This window comes from Caretta caretta, chromosome 3, assembly GCF_965140235.1.
Source record: "Caretta caretta isolate rCarCar2 chromosome 3, rCarCar1.hap1, whole genome shotgun sequence".
Lineage (NCBI taxonomy): Eukaryota > Metazoa > Chordata > Testudines > Cheloniidae > Caretta > Caretta caretta.
The window spans coordinates 90,865,245-90,888,187 of NC_134208.1; the positions used below are offsets into that span (position 1 = coordinate 90,865,245).

A 22,943-nucleotide genomic window follows, 5' to 3' on the forward strand; every position below is an offset into this window, starting at 1 on the left:
AAAAAAGAGGACATTTTACAATTACTATTATTAGAGTGGAATGACTCACCCAGAGAAATCCATTCCATCATATAGTCTGTGGGGCAACATATCATCTTAGTGCAGAGGAGCTTCAGCAGCTTTGCCATAGCTTTGTGCTCGTGTAACGCTGACAGACCCCGGTCGTCAGCAGGCAGGATCGAACCTGCAGCCTCTGGAGCTTAGTGCATGAGCCTCTACCACATGAGCGAAAAGCTAACTGGCTGTTAGCTAAGGCTGTAGAGCAGACTCGTTTTTCTCTCTCTCGCTTTAAATGGTCTCGGTGCCACTAGATGGGACATAACACCATAACCTGGAGGTGTGTGGGTTACATACTTCCCCTAGCCAAGGAAGTGCATCCTGAGCTTCAGAGACTTCCCAGTTGGAATCATGGATGAGCCCCCACTTGTAACGCCAACATACCCCGGTCATGGGCGAGCGAGATCGAACTTGGGGCCTCTGGAGTCAACTGTTGACCTGGGTCAACTGGCTCTTAGCTAAGGCTGTAGAGCAAATGCATTTAACTTTCTCTCTTAAAGTGGTCTTGGTGCCACTAGATGAGACAGAACACCACACCCAGGTGGTGTGTGGGTTACACTAGCTTGTCATGAATTTCGACTAACCAACAGTCTAAAGAAGACTCTGATTATGGCACAGGGTGTGTTGGCTGCACCAGAGGTTTCAATAGCTAAAACCATACTAGATATTGTGCACAAGTTCTGCTATCTAGGATCATCTGTACTGGAGAACTTATTGCGAGATGACAAGCTTAATTCTTGCATCAGCAGCCGCCATATTCAGCCAACTAACCAAGGGCATGTGAGATAACAGGAAACTAACACTGAACACCAAGATACACATCTAGCAGACCTGCATTTTGAGCACATTGCTGTTGGGTGGCGAGGCCTGGACCACCTACCACAGACATGAAAGAAGGCTAAACATCTTTCACACACCTGCTGCCTTTCCCGTATTCTAAATATCAAGTGGGAAACCAAAGTTCCTGACACTTGAGAAAGCAACATTGCCAAGTCTAATCACTCTTCTCGAACACAGATGTCTCCGTTGGCTTGGTCATCTACACCTAATGGAAGATGAGCATAGTCCAAAGGATTTCCTGCATGGAGAACTTATAAATACCCTGAGGCCACTAGACTGACCTAGGGTCAGGTACAAGGACGTTTGCAAGAGGGACTTGAAAACTTTCAACATTGACACCATAAGCTGGGAAGGTGCAGCTGGCAACAGGCTGCTCTAGAGGCCTGCACTTTAGCAGAGAGTCAAAGAGCTGAAGGGAGTGGTTGTGAGAGAGGAAAGTGAAGAGAGCGAATAGCAAAGTGCAGCAGTTCTCAAGCGCTAGTAATGAGCTGACTTCTTCCTCTGGCCCTGTACCTTACGCCTGCGTTATCTGTGGCAAGGACTGTCACTCAAGAATTGGAATTTTTAGCCACTTGTGATGCTGCCGAATGACACACAGTAACTGAACTTTTTTGGCACTTACACCATCACTTTTTGAAACAGATGGTTGCCATCATATAGTCTTTAGGGGCAAATGACCATAGATTCATGAGAGTTAGAGATGTAAAAGACCTATTAGGTTACCCAGCCCAACCACTTGCTTATGCAGTATTGCTTCCTATAGTACATTTTCAAGGGAAATCTAAAACTGTGTGAAGAATACTTGCAATCGCATCTGTTTGCATGCATAAACCCATTAAACAGACTTTTATGTGTCCAAACAAATAGCGATATTATAGGGACTCTCTAAAATCTAGTACATTTCAAAGAAGGAATTAAAAGCAGTTCCAGATTCTGTCAGTTTCTGTGTTTCTACAATCACAATTTCTTATGATTTAAAATGTTTTTTTCTCCCCACTGCTGCGTGAAAGATTCTAAACAATCTGGGAAACTATCCAGGGGATAGAGTGAAACTTACTTTAGTCAAAGTGCTGTCAAATGTAAACAAACAAATAAAACGGAGAAACTTTTTTCCTCTAACCTCTTTCAGTTCCAGGAATCTTAGGTGTTGCTTGTAACAATAGTAGGTAAAAACTTTTCCGTGAGAAGTGTGATTTTTAAGTTGACAGTTCCCTTCCCCCGCCTGGCACATACCTCTCAATCATACATAAACTTTGGCTCTCAAGAACAATAGTAAGAGTAGGAGCACCTGGTACTTCCCTTACAAGTCTCCAACAGTTTCTCCACAGACTTGTCATTCTTTATCTCCTGAGATTTTGCAATATATTTTTGAACACAAGAGACTCAGTTACCAATATCCAATATCAAATGATTGTTTGAAAACAGAATGTAACCCAAGTATTTTATCACTGGTGCATAATAATAGTAACAGAGCAATGTATACTCCTTGTTTAAACACAACAGTGTGCATAGCATTACAGTCTGCATTGCAATATTCATTTAGACAGACAAGCAACAGAAAGATTATATTTAGATAAAAAGCACATCAGGATTTTTTAAACAGCTGCAATTATGTTGCCCAGTCAGTCCTCAGCTTCAATAATTTATGAGACCTAACAGATAAATATCAAGCATCTACCATTAGACCTTCTTGACAGCTAATGAAAATATCTCCCATTTTGGTAAGTGCCTCACATGAAAATTCAGTAACAAATGAAACACATGAAAAAGTTCCTGGTTTAGTGAAGGTTAATGGGAACAATGAATTTTTAAATTTTGTTTCATATTCTGCCTATCTCTAAGTCCCACTGTGTGTGTTCGTGTGTGTAAATTTAATTGTACTAATTTTCAGGGGTCTCTATTTCCAGGAATTTTGTGTTTAAATTATTTATCTGTAAGAAATAATGCAGTAAGTAGGGATGCATAAAATATTTTGTCTACAGATATATACCATATTCATTTTACCTAGAAAAATATATGTTTGTAGTATCTTAGTGACAAGCAGACTGATTTTAAGTTAAACTCTTACTAGGAACAGTAACGATGTATAAAACTAAGGTTACAAACTTTCCTAAAGTCCTCCAGGAAGTGAAGAGTTGTCACACTTTTTGGAGAACTTATTCTATAGCACAATGTAGCTGGAACTTAAGGTCGCAAAGGGAAGGCTACTTACCTTACAGTAAGTGGAGTTCTTAGAGATGTGTTCTCCCTGTGGGTATTTGCTGTAGGGTATGCATCCGCTATGTGCGCCTAGGACCAGAAATTCTTCAATCACAGTGTCAGTTATGTAAGAACATAAGAACGGCCATACTGGGTTAGACCAAAGGTCCATCTAGCCCAGTATCCTGTCTTCCAACAGTGGCCAATTCCAGGTGCCCCAGAGGGAATGAACAGAACAGGTAATCAAGTGATCCATCCCCTGTCGCCCATTCCCAGCTTCTGGCAAACAGAGGCTAGGGACACCATCTTTGACCATCCTGGCTAACAGCTATTGATGGACCTATCCTCCATGAATTTATCTAGTTCTTTTTTGAACCCCTTCAAAAACACAACATCCTCTGACAAAGAGTTCCACAGGTTGGCTGTGCGTTGTGTGAAGAAACACTTCCTTTTGTTTGTTTTAAACCTGCTGCCTATTAATTTCATTTGGTGACCCCTAGTTCCTGTGTTATGAGAAGGAGTACATAACACTTCCTTATTTACTTTCTCCCCACCAGTCATGATTTTATTCACCTCTATCATATCCCCCTTAGTCATCTCTTTTCCAAGCTGAAAAGTTCCAGTCTTATCTTTCCTCATATGGAAGCTGTTCCATACCCCTAATCATTTTTGTTGCCCTTTTCTGTACCTTTTCCAATTCCAATATATCTTTTTTGAGATGAGGTGATCACATCTGCACGCAGTATTCAAGATGTGGGCGTACCATGGATTTATAGAGAGGCAATATGATACATTCTGTCTAATCCCTTTCCTAATGATTCCCAACATTCTGTTAGCTTTTTTGACTGCTGCTGCACATTGAGTGGATGTTCTCGGAGAACTATCCACAATGACTCCAAGATCTCTTTCTTGAGTGGTAACAGCTAATTTAGGCCCATCTTTTATATGTACAGTTGGGATTATGTTTTCCAATGTGCAGTACTTTGCATTTATCGACACTGAATTTCATCCGCCGTTTTGGTGCCCAGTCAACCAGTTTTGTGAGATCCCCTGTAACTCTTCACAGTCTGCTTTGGACTTAACTATCTTGAGTAGTTTTGTATCACCTGCAAATGTTGCCACCTCACTGTTTACCCCTTTTTCCATTGGTCCATATCTGCAATGCTATTCCTCCTCATGCCACAAACCGAGGGCATAAATGGTGGTGCCAACAGTCTGCCCCTTCAGTTCCTATTCCACAGCGAATCACGTGAGGATCCAAATCAGAGGGGAAGGAGAGCAGGTCAGGAATACCCACAAGTACCACACATCTCAAAGAAATCCAGTTGTTATAAGGTAAGTAACCTTCCTTGCTTCTTCTAGTGCTGGTCCCTATCTGTGTTCCCGCTAAGCTGCACGATTGGGTGGCTGACCAGGAGTGATTCAAGTGCCATGCACTTGATTAGCAGAGCTGCACACATCTGGCAGCATGTATTCAGGTACCCCTCCCCCTGCTACTTTTCAGCCATGTTGCTCCTGCCCTCTACCTTGGAGCCCCTGGCCAGCTGCAGGCTGTGCAGAGTGGGGGGAAGGGGGAGGCACTGATGTCAGGGTGTCCCCCTCCCCCTGCCCTTGTACCCCATCTCTGCAGAGCAGGGGAGTGGGGACAGGGATCGGGAGCAGGAGAGCTGCTGCAGTCTGAGGTCTGAACGAGCCTTCCAGGCGGTGAGTGAGTGCCTTAAAAAGACAGCCCATGGTCTCTCAGAGATGTCCCCAGCAGCCAGCACACACACACACACACACACACACACTGTCATAAATATAAAGGGAAGGGTAAACACCTTTAAAATCCCTCCTGGCCAGAGGAAAAACCCTTTCACCTGTAAAGGGTTAAGAAACTAGGATAACCTCGCTGGCACCTGACCAAAATGACCAATGAGGAGACAAGATACTTTCAAAGCTGGAGGGGGGGAGAAACAAAGGTTCTCTCTGTCTGTGTGATGCGGGAACAGAAAAGGAATGGAGTCTTAGAACTTAGTAAGTAATCTAGCTAGATATGCATTAGATTTTTTTTGTTTAAATGGTTGATAAAATAGCTGTGCTGAATGGAATGTATATTCCTGTTTTTGTCTCTTTTTGTAACTTAAGGTTTTGCCTAGAGGGATTCTCTATGTTTTGACTCTGATTACCCTGTAAGGTATTTACCATCCTGATTTTACAGAGGTGATTCTTTTACTTTTTCTTCTATTAAAATTCTTCTTTTAAGAACCTGATTGCTTTTTCATTGTTCTTAAGATCCAAGGGTTTGGGTCTGTGTTCACCTATGCAAATTGGTAAGGATTTTTATCAAGCCTTCCCCAAGAAAGGGGGTGTAGGGTTTGGGGAGGATTTTGGGGGGAAAGACATTTGGGGAGAAAGCAGGTTCTTTCCTGGTTATATATCTGTTAGACGCTTGGTGGTGGCAGCAATAAAGTCCAAGGGCAAAAGGCAAAATAGTTTGTACCTTGGGGAAGTTTTAACCTAAGCTGGTAAAAATAAGCTTAGGGGTTTTCATGCAGGTCCCCACATCTGTACCCTAGAGTTCAGAGTGGGGAAGGAACCTTCACACACACACACACACACACACAGAGTCTCTCCCCTCCCCCCTGCCCATGTACCCCATCTCCACAGAGCAGGGGAGGAGGGCAGTGCTCCGAAGCAGGAGAGCTGCTGTGGTCTGAGGTCTGAATGAGCCTTCCCACGGTCAGTGAGGGTACCTTAAAGAGACAGTGCACGGTGTCTCTCAGAGACTTCCCTAGTAGCCAGCACACACATTGTCTGTGTGTGTGTGTGTCTGTCTCTCTCACACACACACAGTCTTTCACCCTCACCTCCCAACACATACTTGTATTATTGTTGTTGTTACTTCTTGGTACTTCCTGCAATGCACAGATATTCTCTGTAATTTTATTTTTTCAAAGTGTGTTATTTGAGTTTTTTGACTGGTCTATGCATTTCATCACTTTTATTTCTCTCTTACACTTAAATGTATTTCTTTGAGTAGTGAGTTCTAAAATGCCTAACCTGTGCTGGCTGGAGTAATTATCCCTATGGTAACTTTTTAAAACTATGTATTTTATCTAGGTTTTTGGTTTCTACTGGTGGTGCACATCCACACATATTTTGGTGCATATAACAAAATTTATTCCACACATGGATGGAAAAAATTAGAGGGAACATTGGTACTGTATTAACTATGGGCGATTCCCAAACCATGTTTATTTTGGAGAAGGGTGCAAGAAGGTACCTGGCACCACAGACTCTGGGACTGCTGAACCAAAGGATGCATCATCTGCCAAGGCATAAGTCAGAGAGTAGTGCCAAGTCAATGTACTGACAGAGCTCCAAGTAGTTGCCCTGCAGATTTTGGAAAGAGGGACACCTTGCAGTGATACTACTGGGGCAGCCTGTGCCCTATGTGAGTGACCTTTGGTACAACATGGAGGAGGAGGAATTTCTTCAGGCTGATAACAAAGGAGGGTGCAGCCAGAGATTCACCTCAAGAATCTGTGGGAAGATATGGCCTTGCCCTTCATTCCAGCAAATGAAATGTATAGTCGAGAAGCTCCTCAAAATGGCTTTGTCCAAACCAAGTAGAAAGCCAGGGAGAGACTTTCATCTAAAGCATGTCATCTCCTTTCATCTCTCAGATGGGGCTTCGGGTGAAATACAGGTAGATGAATCATTTGACTCAGATGGAAATCCGACAGGATCATAAGAACAAACACAGGATCTAGGCCACCGTCAGCAATAAATACAGGAAGAAGCATGAAGCCAAGGGCTCAAAGGACAGCCTCATAAGTGCTTCTAGTACTAAATTCAGATCCCAGAGAGAGCAAGATACCAGAGGGGAAATGTTAACAAAGCCTTTAAGGACTGGACTGTCATGAGATAAGTGCAAACTGAGTAACTCTCTCTTGGAGGGTGAAATGCACTGATAGCCGCGAGATGCACTCTCAGTGAGCTGACTGGAAATCTTGATATCTTTAGGGAGAGGAAGTCATGCAGGATACTGGAAAGTTAGGACTTTTCCAGAGAGAGGTGATGTTGCTGGTACCACAAGGAAAAGCACTTCCATTTAGCAGCATAACACTTCAGTGTAAAAGGTTTTCTAATATTAAGCAAGATATATTGCACTTCTTTTGAGCAGGTTCATTCAAAGTCTGTCACCCAATCACTAAAAACCAGGCTAGGAGCTGGAGGGAAGCCTGGCTGGGATAGGTTTCAGAGTAGCAGCCATGTTAGTCTCTAAGGTGCCACAAGTACTCTTTTTCTTTTTGCGGATACAGACTAACAAATTTATTTGAGCATAAGCTTTCGTGAGCTACAGCTCACTTCATCGGATGCATGCATCCAATGAAGTGAGCTGTAGCTCACAAAAGCTCAAGCTCAAATAAATTTGTTAGTCTCTAAGGTGCCACAAGTACTCCTTTTTTTCTGGCTGAAATAGTTGGTTCTGCCCCCATACTGAGAGAGAAGTGTTGGGGATGATTGTAGGTGAATGCACATATGTGGGGTCATTTGTAGGGCCATCATAGGCTATTATAATTACTGTTGCTCTGTAATTCTGTATTTTCCAGAGAACATGAGGTATGAGGGGAATGGGAGGGAAGTTATACATTAATGGTTTTGACCATGGAAGCAGGAAGGTATCCCCTCTAGAGTCCAGACCCTGGCCATTGAAAGAGCAATAGTTTGCCATTTCTTGTTTTCTTGGGTGGCAAAGAGGTCCCAGAATGGGTACCCCCATTGATGGAAGATTTGCTGAACCACTGAAGAGTTGAGCTCCCACTCATAGTCCTTGTTGAACTGCCTGCTGATCTGATCTGCCAGGGAATTCATGAATCCCAGAAGGTGCATTGCGGAGAGGGTGATGTGATGGATGCACCAGTTCTATAGCTGTACCATGTCCCTTCAGAGCGATCTAGCCCATGGAAATAATGTCCACAACCCATTTGCCAAAGGTTCAGATTGACCATCATATATAGGAAGGAAATGGGTTAGGTGAGTGCCAAATGGGGGTGATGGTGGTGACAGAACAACTGGTTAATGGCTCTTGAGCAATCCATAAAAGCACCGTTTTAGAGGGCTGATGAGTTTGGAGGGAAGATATTAATGGAGCAGTGTATCTGCCTTGTTGCAGTCATGAGAATCTTTCAGTGTGTGGAGTTCTTCATACATCTTCTTGCTGAAGAGGGTGTTCTCTTCTAAAGGGAGGGCCTCCTCTGTTGTTTGTATCTTAGGGAACCCAGATGTCTGTAACCAGTAAGCTCATCTCATGACCATCAAGGTTGCTATTGAGCAGGATGCCATGTCCACTAATGATGACCTGGCCTTCCCCTCACCAGGTCCGGCCTGAAATTGAGGCTTACTCAATATGGACATTATGGTCATTCACAATCCTGAAAAGCAAGCTGACTGAAGAGAAGTTCTTCGTACCAATGGTCCAGCCTCTCAGCCTCTTTCTCTGAGGGGTTGGATTTTTGGGTGATGGGGTCTACTGCATTCAGGGGCTATCTGGACTACCAGCAAGTTTGGGTGATAATATAAATATTTTGTCCCCAGAGGGGACAAAACATCTATTCTTGGCTCGCTCGCTCGCTCTCTCTCTCTCTCTCTCTCAGATGGCCAAGGTCCTCCAAATGGCCTTAACCGGGTCCAAGATGGCTTCATTCATGGATAAGGACATCTTGGCAGGAGCTGCAGAGTGGAGGATGGCTAAAAGCTTTGCATGTAGGTCCTGCACTTCCTCCAATGGGATCTGAAGGGTGTCAGCTATCCTCCTAAGCAGTTCTTGGTATAGCCTGTAATTGTCAGGCAGAGGGGGGAAGATTGGCAATACCGCCTCATCTGGGGACGAGGATGAAGCCGTAGAGGGTTCTGGCCATACCAGCTGCGTCTCTTGATATTCTGCCAGAGCTTTCTCTCTAAACGCTGGAGGCTGAGGTTGATATCTGAAGTATTACGATTCTGGGCCCAGTGGCAAGGGTTCCATGCACCCGAATGTGACCACATAGGGTCATATGGGTAGGGAGGTGGACCATATGTTGGAACCAGTACTCCTTTGGGGGTGAATATGGGTCCTGGGCAGGGGAGGGTCCCCATGAAGCCCTGTCAGGTCTAAACTCTTATAGGGAAGCCCTTGTTATAACTGGTTTACCATCTCTTGCTCTCGGAGTAGAATTTCTCTGATTCAGGAGGTAGTGCCATGGTGTCACCTGGGTGAGGGTGGTGTGGCTGGAGGTGGGACAGAGACAGCATCCTGATATCATAGCTCTGTTGGAGGTGGGGTTGGGGAATAGATGGTGTTTCAATGTGTAACACTGACAGACTCCGGTCGTCGGCAGAGAGGATCAAACCTGGGGCCTCTGGAGATTAGTGCATGAGCCTCTACCGCATAAGCTCAAAGCCAACTGGCCCTTAGCTAAGGCTGTAAAGCAGACTCATTAACCTTTAAGTGGTCTTGGTGCCATGATAGGGGACAGAACACCACGCTCAGGAGGTGCATGGGTTACAAATGTCCTATACTAATACTGGTTACATGAGGACCAGGGACTCTGGATCCAGGTAGGTTGCCAGAACATCTTGAAGGGCGCATCTCAGTTGAGCTGTAAGAGAACTGGCTGGAGTCTTTGGTTTCGGGACCGATGGTGCAGGCTTAGGCACACAGTATGACACTGCCAGCGTAGAGGGTGTGCACTGCTTACTATCTTTGCACCACTAAAGGACAGTTTTGGAACAGCAGAAGCTGCTGGTATCATCGATGCCTGCCCAATCTCACCATGAGTTCTAGGTGAACCCTGTATGGGGCACAGAGTCTTGTCCAAACCTGAGAGAAGGAGTGAAACTGCTTTCCTGTCTGAGGACCTATGAACAGACTTCTCTGCTCTTTTGTGCTTCTTACCCTTGTCATGCTTCCACTTGGTCTTTCAGCTTGGTGGGACAATCTGCCAGTGCCAGTGGAGCCATGCTCAGTGATTCAGGTGAAGAGTTGGAGAACGGGATGGCCCTGGATCTGATCTAGGTCTCATGGTTAGCTCCAAAAGAGGTTGGCAGACCTGGAACTCCCAGAGCCTGCCTGGTACAGGGGGAGACAAGTGGATAGAATGCATGACTCCCTGAAGCAGCGGGGACTGGTATTGTGAGGGTCACTCAGAAGGAGATTTAGGGACAGACAAGGCAGATTTGAAGCGAGGAACCCTGGGCATAGGGGAGACAGGTTGGGGGAAGGAACCTCCCCAACTCTAACTAACTAACTAAACTAGATTTAAGCTAACCAACTATGTAAACGTAAGAATGAAACAACTATTTACAATTATTTACAGGTAAAACATCAAGTGAAAGAAAAGAATACAGGTGGATTCTGTCCCAGACCACAGGCAGTAGAAGACAAACCGAAGAGGCACACCCACACTCAGAGGGACCAACACTCAAAGAAGAAGGGAAAGGATGCATTCAAAAGTCAGGAAATGCACATAAAACCTTTACTCCTCTCCTTTATGAAACTGCATTTTGATAGTCTTTAATTACGTAATCACATATAAGTATTTTCATAGGAGCCCTGTCTCATTCCATGCTCGATTCAGCAAATGAGCAAAGGAAATGTGACACTGATTTTTAAAAAACTTCTGGAAACAGAAGCAAAGAGGGAGTATGCACACACTATAATTGCTATCTGTCTATTATAATTCAATAATATTATATTTTCAGTATGGGAAATTAAATTCCAAATTTTCAATACTGGCTTCTTATTGTGAGTGCCCAAATTTAAAGTCAGAGAATTGCAAGTGCACCTCTGAAAATTAAGCCTTATTCATATTCTTATGCTCCTAAATGAAGTTTTTATCTCAAATCATGGCACATTCACTGAGGACTCCAGAGAACCTGGATTTCCAGCTCAAACACTGACGTCTTCATGTAAATTCATTCTCAAAGGACATGTACATATATCATATATTTGCGCCCTGAATAGGTAAAGATATGTGGCAACCTCTACTGGTGAATGTCCACATATTAAAACCAACTTTCAACAAGGAATTAAAACTTTGGGGCCTATTCTTATCTTGATAAACTGGGACTGTCATTATTATTATTACTATTGTTTACTATTGTATTACTATTGTTTACTAATTATTACTATTGTTATTATTATATTAATTGGCTCAGAGGGAGGAGCAGCGAGACTGAAACATCCCAGTCCAAAGGTCCAGTCAATCCATGAAATTAGTGCAATAAACTTTCAATCTCCATCTACTCTGCAAACAAATTTTGCAGCTTCATTTTGGTATGATTCATTGGGGATGTTTTAATTCTTTAGCAAAAATAAGGGACACAAAAGATACCCACAAACCCCATTCAGATGAAAGTGATTCCCTAATCCCTCCTGAAGGCCAGAGCCTTCATTTAGATCATTCTTGAAAGAAATTTTGTGGCAGATCCAGCATTACCTCATCAAGTGTGCCTCCTTCAGGAACTCACTCTTCTCATAGTCTGTCGCACCCTTCTTCAAAGTCTATGCAACACAAGGCCAAAACAAGTAGTTGGCACAATTCGATCACTGCCAGTGTAACCCATGTAGCATTTATATCAGAAAAAATTCAATGGGCTGCTTTCCTCTTCTAACACACACACACACTTAATCTCTATTTCCAGGAGTGGCTACAATGTAATAGGCACTTTCTAAACAGAAGTAGGCATCTATGCCCGCTTCCTACTCTGAGGAGCTCACAGTGTAAGGACAGACTAGTAAACCGAGAGCAGGGTATGGAGAAGGGGGGTAACAGCTGAGGCTAAAGACACTTAGGAAAACTGTGTTCCAGCTGAAAGGAGTTGCCTATAGTTGCGCAAGACGGTTTTAACCGTGTTTTCAGATGCATCCCGTTTGTTTTCAGCTTTCCTCTTCTGCGGCTGTTCAACATGCTCTTGATAAAGGTAAAGCTACATATTCAGTGTTCCTGAACATGCTATTACACCTCCCTGCTCCCCAGTTCTTGCTTCGACTGACAGTTAAACAGGAGGGAGATTGGATCATTCTGTCAAGTCACATTACTGGGGTATATCTACACTGCAGTCGGAAGCCCACCTCCTAGCCTGGGTAGACAGGCTTACAGTAGGTTTGCTTGAGCTAGTGCACTAAAAACAGCAGTGTGGATGCTGCAGCATGGGTGGAGGCTCAAGCTAGCCACCCAAGGACTGATCCAGGGGCCTCAGGTGATTAGCCCAAGCCGCCATCCGTGCCACGGCATGCACACTGCCATTTTTGGTGTGCTTGCTTGAGTAGAGTTAGTGAGTCTGTCTACCCCGTCTGGGAGGCACACTCCCAGCTGCAGGGTAGACATGCCGTGGGTTGCCTAGTGAGTTCGTCTCACATTCCAAGATTTGCAACTGAATGTAGATTTTGTCTTAGTTGAGTCCCTAAAGGAGGGTGATCCAGAATTTAAATATGTTAAAATGTTTAACGTGATTGACTGTCTCAGTTAAGGAAAGGCCCAAGACTGGACACTAACAAGTGTTATGAGGGGAGCTCAGCCCTTAGTGATTTCCACAAGGTCATGAGTGAATTAGTGGCAGGGACAGAAATAGAACCCATGTTTCTTGACCTCCATTCCTATGGCCTAACCACAAAGCCATGTTTGCCCACCTTAGACCATGCTGTTGCTAGGGGGCTACACAGCTGAAATTACCTTCACTGCCACTTTGGATTCCCCACTTCCAGCTCCTGTGGTATCTACCGCAGTCCCCTCGTACACCTCTCCAAAGGCTCCACTTCCCAGCAGATTATGCAAATTCAGTTTGTCCCGAGGAAAGGCTGGCAAGCATTCAATCTCAGCCCTAGTGGGGAGAGTGCTACAAAACAGTATGGCTTGTTATAGCTTTCAAAATAAACAATCATTCAAATAAATATGTGGTTGAGGAATATTCTCAACATTTTGCCTTAAACAAATTTGGTACAGTTTGTCTCAAACACAGTTCACAAAAGACTAAAGTGATGCACTGGATTTTTGCATGCCCTCTGCAGAGGAGGGAATTACACCTCTTGTGTACCTAGAGCCAGATTTATACACGTCACAGCACAGAAAATGCTGAGAATTCATGGACTGATATTTCACGGTGTCCCAATGGGAGCAGCTGGGTCCTACGCTCTTTTGAAAAGCTGGACCTTATCTAGGTGCCTAGATGGAAGCTGAACTCTTTTAAAAATCTGGCCCCATTTGTTGGCATTGAGTCACTTTCTCTGGGCCTGATTCTCTGAGTGCTGAGCACCCACAGATCTCACTGCCTTCACTCATAGTTTTAGGCACTCAGCATCTGTGACGGGCCCACGAAGGTCGGCTAAATTTTCTGCTCTGTAAGTAGCTTTTACACGTCACAATTACATACCTCACAGCATAGCAAGCATTAGACAATCCCACAGCATCAGCCAGCCCCCTAAGTTGATCTAATTCTTTATCTTCCCTGACGAGCACTATCTGCCCATTCTGCGCAGACTTTCTGAACTTCCATATTCTGTGCCAGACTGGAAGGGAAAAGCAGAACACAGGAGACTGCACTTTGACATCCTTTTACACAAGTAAACTGAATAATTACATTTGTTTTTCCTCTATATCATAGACCCTTTTCTAGTCCCTTTCCTGCATTTGGGTTTATACATATGATCAGTGACATACCTGACAAAACGATTATTAACCATACCAGTGTGAGTTTACAATGCAAGAACGCAACTACACCCTCAGTGTCCCTCTACTCTCCCTGCAGAGAACTAAAATCATTACAACGAAACTTGCCACTGTGAGCATAACTGGTAATCTCTGGTGACCCAAAACATGAGCATTCCCAGGTCCCTTCTAGCCCCAGGTCTTCTGCATGGGGCTATACAGCACCACCTAGCAGAGATCCAAGTTCATACTGTGCTGAGTATTGGAATTAGCCAGGGCTAAGACCATGAAACATGCTCCAGTGATTGCTTGGTACCTCACAAGATCTAGCTCTAAAATGCCAGCTGGTCCTTCTCTTACATTTCTGATTTGTTTCCTTTTGTTGTGGTCTGGCAGACCCACAAGATGTATTAAACTTCGTAATCACGTACCAAAAGCAAACAGTGCAATCACAATGAAGATGAACGCAATCACTCCAGTCACAACAGCTGTGGTAATAGTTGCCTCTGGGTGGGGCATAGCATCTGTTAAGGAAGAAACGAGTCGTTCACTGACAATGCAATGTGGGTGAGCAATACTCAGCTAAGCAAAACTGTGACTTTTTCTACACTGCACTTTCGTGAAAAATGACAAAAGTTTTAATGACAAAAAGCGCTTGTTTAGACAGCACTTTGTCAGCGGGAGCCGCCCTCCTGTCAATGAAGCTACTGCCCCTTGTTCAGGGTCATTTGATTTTGTTGCCGGGAGAGCTCTCTCCTGGCGACAAAGGGCGGCTACACTGCGCACCTTACAACGGTGCGGCTGCAGCGGCACAGACATGCCGTTGTAAGGTGTGCAGTGTAGACAGAGCCTGTTAGAACTCCCGCTCTGTGCCATTCCTCTACCCCTCCGACTGTCGTAAATGAAAGACGAGTGCTGAGCCGTTGAACAGTTAGGATGGGATTTTCAAAAGCCTCAGTGCTTGCCTATGTCTGCTCCCACTGAAGTCAATGGGAGCAGAATTGAGCAAACGCTGAGCTCCTCTGAACACCACCCTTACTTCATTCCATATCCCTCGGCATCTCCAGACAGTGTAGAGAAACATATCCAACCCAGTGATAACAAGTGCAGATAGAATTCGGCCCCAGTGTTTCTTTGAGAAGAAAGTTAGCCCTAGCACTACCAACTGGGAATCTTCACAGAAACACTGCTATTAATTGCCACGTACACATTGTACACTATAGATGCGACAACATCTTCATACAAATAGTTGTCTCTGTTCATAAATCATTGGGATTGCCCTGACTAAAAATGATTTGTGTTGGTGATCGACCATTTCAATGTTAGCTTATTAACCAACTAAAAAGTACAGCACATACCTTTAACCAACACTACCTCGTCACTGATGCCACTGTATGCACCCAGTCCCAGCATATTTGCAGCTGCTGCTCGAAACTGGTAAGTTCCTACTAGGTTCTTGGCCTTCCATGTGCATATATTGCTGCAAGAGCCATTGTAAACCACCTCCCAAGAAGGCTTCATTTCGCTTGTGTTCCGGGACCCCTTCCTACAAAGCGCACAGCAAAACAACAGAGATATATTAGCTAGTTTGTGTTATTTACAGCTTCTGCCATACATCATTTCAACAGCATGGCCTACGTGAAGACTCTCTTCGTGCACATGTTCCACACTCAGTACCATTCCATTCATGTGGATTTGGCTGCAGAAACACAGTGATATTAACATGCCGTTCCAGTAACGCAGGAGATGACACCTCTTTAGCCTGGCATAGAAAATGAAAAGCCAGCATGTTTTGGACATACATGGCGAGGGCATCCTTTCTGCTGTTTTAATATGCAGCTCATAGCTAGGATCTCAAAACATTGTTATTTCATTTTAGGCAAAACTCTTCATTTATTCTTTGTACTATTAGAGGTTTTAGTTCTCTCGGGCCTAGAGCAGTTCAGTGCCTCTTGTGTATCAGGTTTCACAAGCTAATAAAGAAAGCATGTCATTGGCAGGGAAGACACAATCCTTTAGCTAGCCAGTTTCCCACAGTATCTGCTGGCTGCCGGGCATATTGCTTCCTTTTTAAGTTGGCTTTGATTGGATCACTTAACACAAATTCAGAGCAGATTATACATCATCTGAAGAAGGAGCATACATTAGATTTGTAGGGCATGTCTGAATCGTCATTTCATGTTACATGATACAGGTATACTTCATGTGAAATGGCCTTGTACTGTATGCCAACAAACCCCACAACTCACTCTAAAGCAGAACAACAGAACAAAAACTTCTAGCCCAGAAAGCCACGTGGAAGCTAAATGTATATGTTATTGGGTTATTCATGTTATTGACAGAGCTCTGTGAAAATCCATGGGTATCCTCAAGGATATTATGCAAATAGTTTCTTTGGTATTGATTAGCTGGGTTCACAGTTACCTAACTGGGTTCAAATGAACCTTGGACACATTGCAAAACTCAGTTGAAACCATTGACTTTCTCCTGGTTTTACATCAAAACCACATGAGAAAAGTAAATTTCACAGAACTGATGAAAAATCAAAAATGAATTGTGGATTGATTATGGGCTGCTTTGGAGCCAGAATACAAAGCTTGTGACTGTGCATAACCCTTACATGAGATAAGGCTCCTCATCATGCCTTTCTTCACCTTGGACTCCCACACATGGGTCAGGTGCAATCTGGCCTTTAGCAGATCAAAATCTTCAGGTCTCATCTATCTCAGTTATCATATGCAGATCAGTCCTGCCGTGTACTCACAGAACTGTGGTAGAAGCTTACAACACCAGGAAGATATGCCTGGGTGAAAGCTTATGCTGCTGAAGTATGCCAGCCTCTGGCAGTGCTGTCAGTCTTTCTCTATCATGAGCACAAAATTAACTTGGGAAAAACAATGCACTGAGTTTTATTTTTTGGTTCTTTCCCTAACCCCTAATCTACAAAATGTCATAGAACTATCCCAGCAGAAGAAACCCCTTTGATATTATGCAATCTATTAATATTCAGGAGATTTAATACTTACATTGACTCTGGAATGCCCTGGCAAGATTCCCCTCCAGATTCCTTATCAGGAATTGGAAGGACCAAAGACAACTCTTCCTACAAAAAATATTCTAGGCTATACTGTTAGCCCATCTGATCCCAGAACAAGCCTTTTTTTGAAGTTTTAGCTACTGCTGTGTAGATGCCTATGAGTATAGATAGACATGTTCACTAAAGCTAACCATTTGCAAGAGGATTAATTCAAGGAGTTCCCAGTAACCTGGAACATTTAATGCCCTTGTCTGACAACTAATTAACATTTCCCCCCAGATTCCTCTGGATAATGAGGTATCTATACTTCAATTAGTGATGAATATGCATTAATTGATTCAGAGGTTTGATTTGGAAAAGCGTCCAAAACTTCATCTGATTAACCAGTTTATCCAAACAGATCTATGTATCTGGGAAATGGCCTGAAAATCTTATTAGAACTAGTTTTCTTATGAGATTTCTAGAGCTTTCTGGTTTTGTCTGAGTTTATCAGAGTCAGAAATACTGAGAGGATAGCCATTCCTAAGACATTTCTTAAGCTTCAAGGAGCTGACTGAGGAGATATTAGAGCCATTAGAGATTATCTTCCAATACTAATAGAATATGGGACAGATTCCAGAGGACTGGAAAAGGACAAATTTAGTGCCCATCTATAAAAAGGGGAATAAGGACAACCTGGGGAATTACAGACCAGTCAGCTTAACTTCATTACCTGGAAATATAAAGGAGCAAATAATCAAGCATCAATTTGCAAACACCAAAAAGATATAAGGTGATAAGTAACAGTCAACATGGATTTTTCAAGAACAAATCATGTCAAAGCAACCTAATAGCCTTCTTTGACAGAGTAACAAACCTTGTGGATAGGGGTGAAGCATTAGATGAGGTATATCTTGACTTTAGTAAGGCTTTTGACGCTGTCTTACATGACCTTCTCATAAACTATAGAAATACAACCTAGATGGAGCTACTATAAGGTGGGTGCATACTTGGTTGGAAAACCATTCCCAGAGAGTAGTTGTTAGTGGTTCACAGTCAAACTGGAAGGGCATATCAAGTGGGTCCCACAGGGATTAGTCCTGGTTCTGTTCTGTTCTTCATCAATGATTTAGATAATGACATACAGAGTACACTTATAAAGTTTGCAGATGACATTAAGCTGGGAGGAGTTGCAAGTGCCTTGGAGGATAGGATTAAAATTCAAAATGATCTGGACAAACTGAAGAAACTGTCTGAAGTAAACAGGATGAAATTTAATAAGGACAAATGCAAAGTACTCCACTTAGGAAGGAAAAATCAATTGCACACATACAAAATGGGAAATGACTGCCTAGGAAGGAGTACTGTGGAAAGAGATGTGGGGCATAGTGGATCATAAGGTAAATATAAGTTAACAGTGTAAGACTGTTGCAAAAAAAGCAAACAACATTCTGGGATATTAGCAGAGGTGTTGCAAGAAAAACATGAGAAGTAATCCTTCCACCCTGAGCTGATAAGACCTCAGCTGGAGCATTGTGTACAGTTCTAGGTGCCACATTTCAGAAAAGATGTGGACAAACTGGAGAAAGTCCTGAGGAGAGCACCAAAAATGATTAAAGGTCTAGAAAACATGACCTGTGAGGGAAGATTGAAAAAACTGGATTTGTTTTGTCTGAAGGAGAGAAAACTGAGAGGGGACATGATAACGGTTTCAAGTACATAAAAGGTTGTTACAAGGAGGAGGGTGAAAAAATTATTCTCATTAACCTCGAAGACAGAACAAGAAGCAATGGGCTTAAATTGCAGCAGGGGAGGTTTTGGTTGGACATTAGTAAATACTTCCTAAATGTCAGGGTAGTTAAGCACTGAAACAAATTACCTATGGAATCTCTGTCATTGGAGGTTTTTAAGAGCAGGTTAGACAAACACCTGTCAGGAAATGTCTAGTTATCACTTAGTCCTGCCTTGAGTGCAGGGGACTGGACTAGATGACCTCTCGAGGTCCCTTCCAGTCCTACACTTCTATGATTCTATTATTTCAATATTATCTTCACATACATAAGGAAGACTTAGCCATAAGAAAGACTAAAAGCTCCTTGGGTCTCTGGCCTAAATTTTCAAAATTGATTTTGAGTGTTTTAGGACATTTTAATTTTTGGAAGCCTGAGATACCTCAGAGGGGGTGATTTCCATAATGAATTGAGCAGCAGCCCTCTGAAAATCAGATCCCTTAAAACTGTGTCAAGTTGAGTACCCAAAAAATTGAGGGACCTAACATTTCTAGTCACTTTGGAAAATTTGGAAATCTCATCATGAGCTCCTCAGCCTACCTCTTCTATTAGTAAGCACAGGTTAGGAATAAGCTGAAAGCCCGAATTCCCCCCTTCAGCCACAAATCATATGGGTGATCTTCCTTCCCATCTTACCTGAAAACAAGATGTGCAGGGGCATGTAAATACAATTTCAAAACCAAGGATATTAAACATTTAGAAATTTCTAAAATGGCTTGAGTTCAATTTGGGATTTGGGCCGGAATGTAGGTTCATTAGTATTTAATCTGAACCTATTTCCTACTTTGTTACTGTAAAACATTCTGCTGGATACCTATATACAAATGAACCATCAAATGATCATTTGCTAGCAGGAGCGTGCTCTGCAATTCACTTACCTGCTTTCTAAAATGTGGTAGGTAAGATTGCTTCCATTGTCTTCAGCTTTTTCCCACTGTACAAAATTTTTATTCTCCTCTGCTATTTTGGGGATTCCTGGTTTACTTGGAACTCCAGCTATTGTGCAAAGTGAGAAAATGGAGAATTCTGAAAAGACAGTATTTTACTACACACATTTCATATTCTGAGAAAAAAGTGACACGAGCAAGGGCTAGAGCAAAACTTAAACATGCACCGGGGTGTTGAGACATGGGAAGGAACTGAAGATTTGCAGACTCTGGTCTAAAAGGCTACTCATGGAAAAGGAACCTTTGGACTTTTATTCGTGATGGAAAACTTCATAAGGTTCTTTCACACACACTCAGACTTCTGCTTGGATTCATGAGTTCTTATAACATTAAAGTAGTTTATTTCAATTCCACTCTCTTCTTCCCCGTCTCCCACCTTTGAAAGAGTCCTCCAATTTTATTTTTGGCAGATATTTATTTTGTGCCTTTTTTTTTTTTTGAGTTCACACAGAGAGAAATCAGTGATTCTTATAAGATGATTATTATGTGGCAAAGCACCCTGAAAATGTTTACTTTCACCCTCAGAATAGTGTTAATCTAGGATCAGATGATTTTGAGGGCTTACCCCTAGTTTTAAAGCTTCCTGGAGGTGAGGTGCTTTTTGCTCCGGTTATGTAAATGACTGCTGCTCGCACAAAGTAGTTGGTGTCAGGACGAACTCCCGTGAGATGACATTTATACACGGGACCTTCTGTACACGTAATGTTTGCAGGACAAAACCAGCCGTTTTTTGTTTGCCACTAGAAAAATAAAATATCATCTGAGTCAATAGTCTCACTCTGTGAGGGCCTGATCCAAAGTCCTTTGCAACCAACAGAGTCTTTCTATTGACTTCAGTGGCCTTGGCATGGGGCCTTTAAAGAAGTGTGTATACAAACATAAGTATTGAGAGGCTCTTGAGGCTGGAGAGCATGAACTACAAACCCTCTTCCGACAGACCAAGGCCACCCAGAAATTTGATGTTATTCTTCTGAGATCTACAAGGCCTAGAAATCACATGGGACAACAGAGTGGGTGGCATCTGCATAGGTATGCCAGTGCAGGAGAGACCATAAGCAGCCTGCCCCTTCCACACCTGTGTTTGGCCAGTACCTTTGGCTTGCTGTGAGCTTTGCTTGCCAGGCTGATCCTAAGTGAAGCCTTCGCGATTATGATCAGCTCTGTTAAGACATTCATGCAGTCTAGTAGCGCCTATGTTATTTTCTGACTATCGTGGTTCAGACATTAAACCCGAAGTTGCCATGTAGATTGCTACCGTTGTAGCATTTACTTCATAGTGCACGCTGCCGGACTGATTTGTTTCCCCAGCAGTTTCTTTCTAGGCCTGCCCCAGGTAGCAGATGAAAATAAAATTCATAGACTGTTTTAAAAAAATTATTTCAACATTTAAAAAAATTGAAGCCCACCTATTTCTTTCTAACCATGGCACACACTGGAGAGTGCATAAGGGGGCTATTCCTTCCCAAGAGGTTCTGGATGACTCAGCCAAAAATCTTTTGGATCTCCTGGAGAATGCCTGCTGCAGTGGCAATTCTCCCTTGTTCCTGGCCAGTGCTGCCTTCACCTTGCCCCTTGTTGGGGTACTACTACTGGCAGTGACATTATGGTGCCTGAATTACCCAGTGGGACTCCCTGCAGCCTTCCCTAGTTCCCCACCCTCTACAAGGCTGGACAGAATCTGGCCTTTAATCCGAAAAGGGTATTTTTTACCTTCTGCACTTCAAACCAGAATTTGGTTATGTTGCCATGCAAAGGAGACCTCCATTCTAACTGACAACTGGTGTTTCGGGCAATTATATTCACTGGGACAGGTGGAGTCTCAAACGTTGCTGCAAACACAGGGGCACTCTCAGAAAACCAGTTCTTCTCTGGATGAAAAGCAAGAACCTAACAGGAGAAACAACGAAACATACAGTCTCAAGCCACTCTGAAAACTGCATTTGATTTGGTTTTGGTGGCTGTTGTTATGGCAGTATGAATGCTCCCTTCCATCATTCAAGTACCTTGGAACATTACTTAACTGCTTTAAACAACGTTGATACTCAGGGGAAGATTAAGACTATGTCTGGCCTGAATCCAAACATTCTGGGCCTTCCCACTAACACTCTGGGGATCCTGAGACAAAACTCCTCTTGGCCACAAGCCCCATCCACTAGACTCTTCTTAACTCCCCAGTTCATCTTTCCCACAGAACTGCTCCCTTCCTATTCTTTCCTTGAGGGACACAAGCATTCACGCAAACCTTTGGATGGCGCTTTGACACCCACCGAGTCTTCTCCTTAGGTTTAAAATCACCAATTAAAATATCACCTATTCTGTCCATATAGGTCTCCTTCCTTTGTCTGCAGCCTGCCTGGACAGTATCATGAATAGCATCACACTTCAGTGGAATTCAATGAGCCACAAGGAATTGCGGCATTTTTACCAACTAGATGTTAAGGACCATTCCCTGCGCTCCTCTCTCTGAGGCACATCCTAATTTGAGAGACGTTTTTCTCCTAAAACCCACCAAACAGCCAACGCGCTGCACGCATTTTTAAGACCCTTGTTAACCTGTCCTTGCTAATACTAAAGAAATACCAGAATTTGTGTATTGTTCCTCCAGTTGCAGTATGCTTTTTTTAAATTTTATAAACTGCTGAAAGGTGGAATCCACTTTTATGAGTCTGTCAACTTTCAGTGAAATAATCAAGTATAGTTCTATGGAAAAAAACAGAAAACCCTGGATGCCACAAAGGGACTGAGGCATTGCGATGCTCAGCTTCCCAATGCTTAACGTTTAGGTGACTAAAAAAATCACAGCAACAACACCATGATGCACAAAGCCTGAATTAGGTGCGTAGGCTAATATGTGTGAAGAGACAAGCACCTTACAATGAGAGCCTCAAAAGCCAGCATGCTAAGTGGGGAGCTGCCTTAGCAAGCCTGTAGGAGATGCTGTGGAGAGGGGTATGCCCTAAAGCCCTGCCCTTCTCTCCGAGATAGGCTCTTAGTTCATGCTGCAGGGAGGCACCTATCTCTGCTTAAAGAAAAGGAGGACTTGTGGCACCTTAGAGACTAACAAATCTATTTGAGCATAAGCTTTCTGCTTAGTGATACACAGCCAAGAACCCTCTCCTAGAGTCAGGCAGCATAGCCACCTAAGTCATTTTTTGTGAGAGTGAGACAGACACCTGCTTCACTCCACACAAAATGCATGGGGAGGTCTGGTGACACCTTTTACCCCAGTCATTGGAGCACTCACCTGGGGTGGGGAGACCCAGGTTTAATTCATTCTTCTGTCTGATTGGGGAAAAGGAGCCTCCCACACCGTTCAGGACAGTGCACTAACCATTGAGCTATGGGATTTTCTGATGTGGGGCTTTCTCAGTCTCTCTGTTGAAGCTGTACCAAAGTGGATTAAATAATGAAAGAGCTATTG

General features: G+C 43.3%; 1 protein-coding gene across 1 annotated transcript in view; it reads right to left on the reverse strand.

The window, feature by feature from the left end:
* Window positions 1–22,943, reverse strand: part of ROS1 (ROS proto-oncogene 1, receptor tyrosine kinase) — a 101,493-nt gene that overhangs the window by 18,517 nt on the left and 60,033 nt on the right. Inside the window, exons 31-38 of the mRNA XM_075126659.1 lie at window positions 21,233–21,409; window positions 20,088–20,262; window positions 19,454–19,571; window positions 15,128–15,315; window positions 14,201–14,293; window positions 13,495–13,630; window positions 12,798–12,960; window positions 11,562–11,626 (exon numbers count right to left, since the gene is read on the reverse strand). Coding sequence (XP_074982760.1) covers window positions 11,562–11,626; window positions 12,798–12,960; window positions 13,495–13,630; window positions 14,201–14,293; window positions 15,128–15,315; window positions 19,454–19,571; window positions 20,088–20,262; window positions 21,233–21,409 — 1,115 coding nt within the window. The remainder of the gene's footprint in view (window positions 1–11,561; window positions 11,627–12,797; window positions 12,961–13,494; window positions 13,631–14,200; window positions 14,294–15,127; window positions 15,316–19,453; window positions 19,572–20,087; window positions 20,263–21,232; window positions 21,410–22,943) is intronic.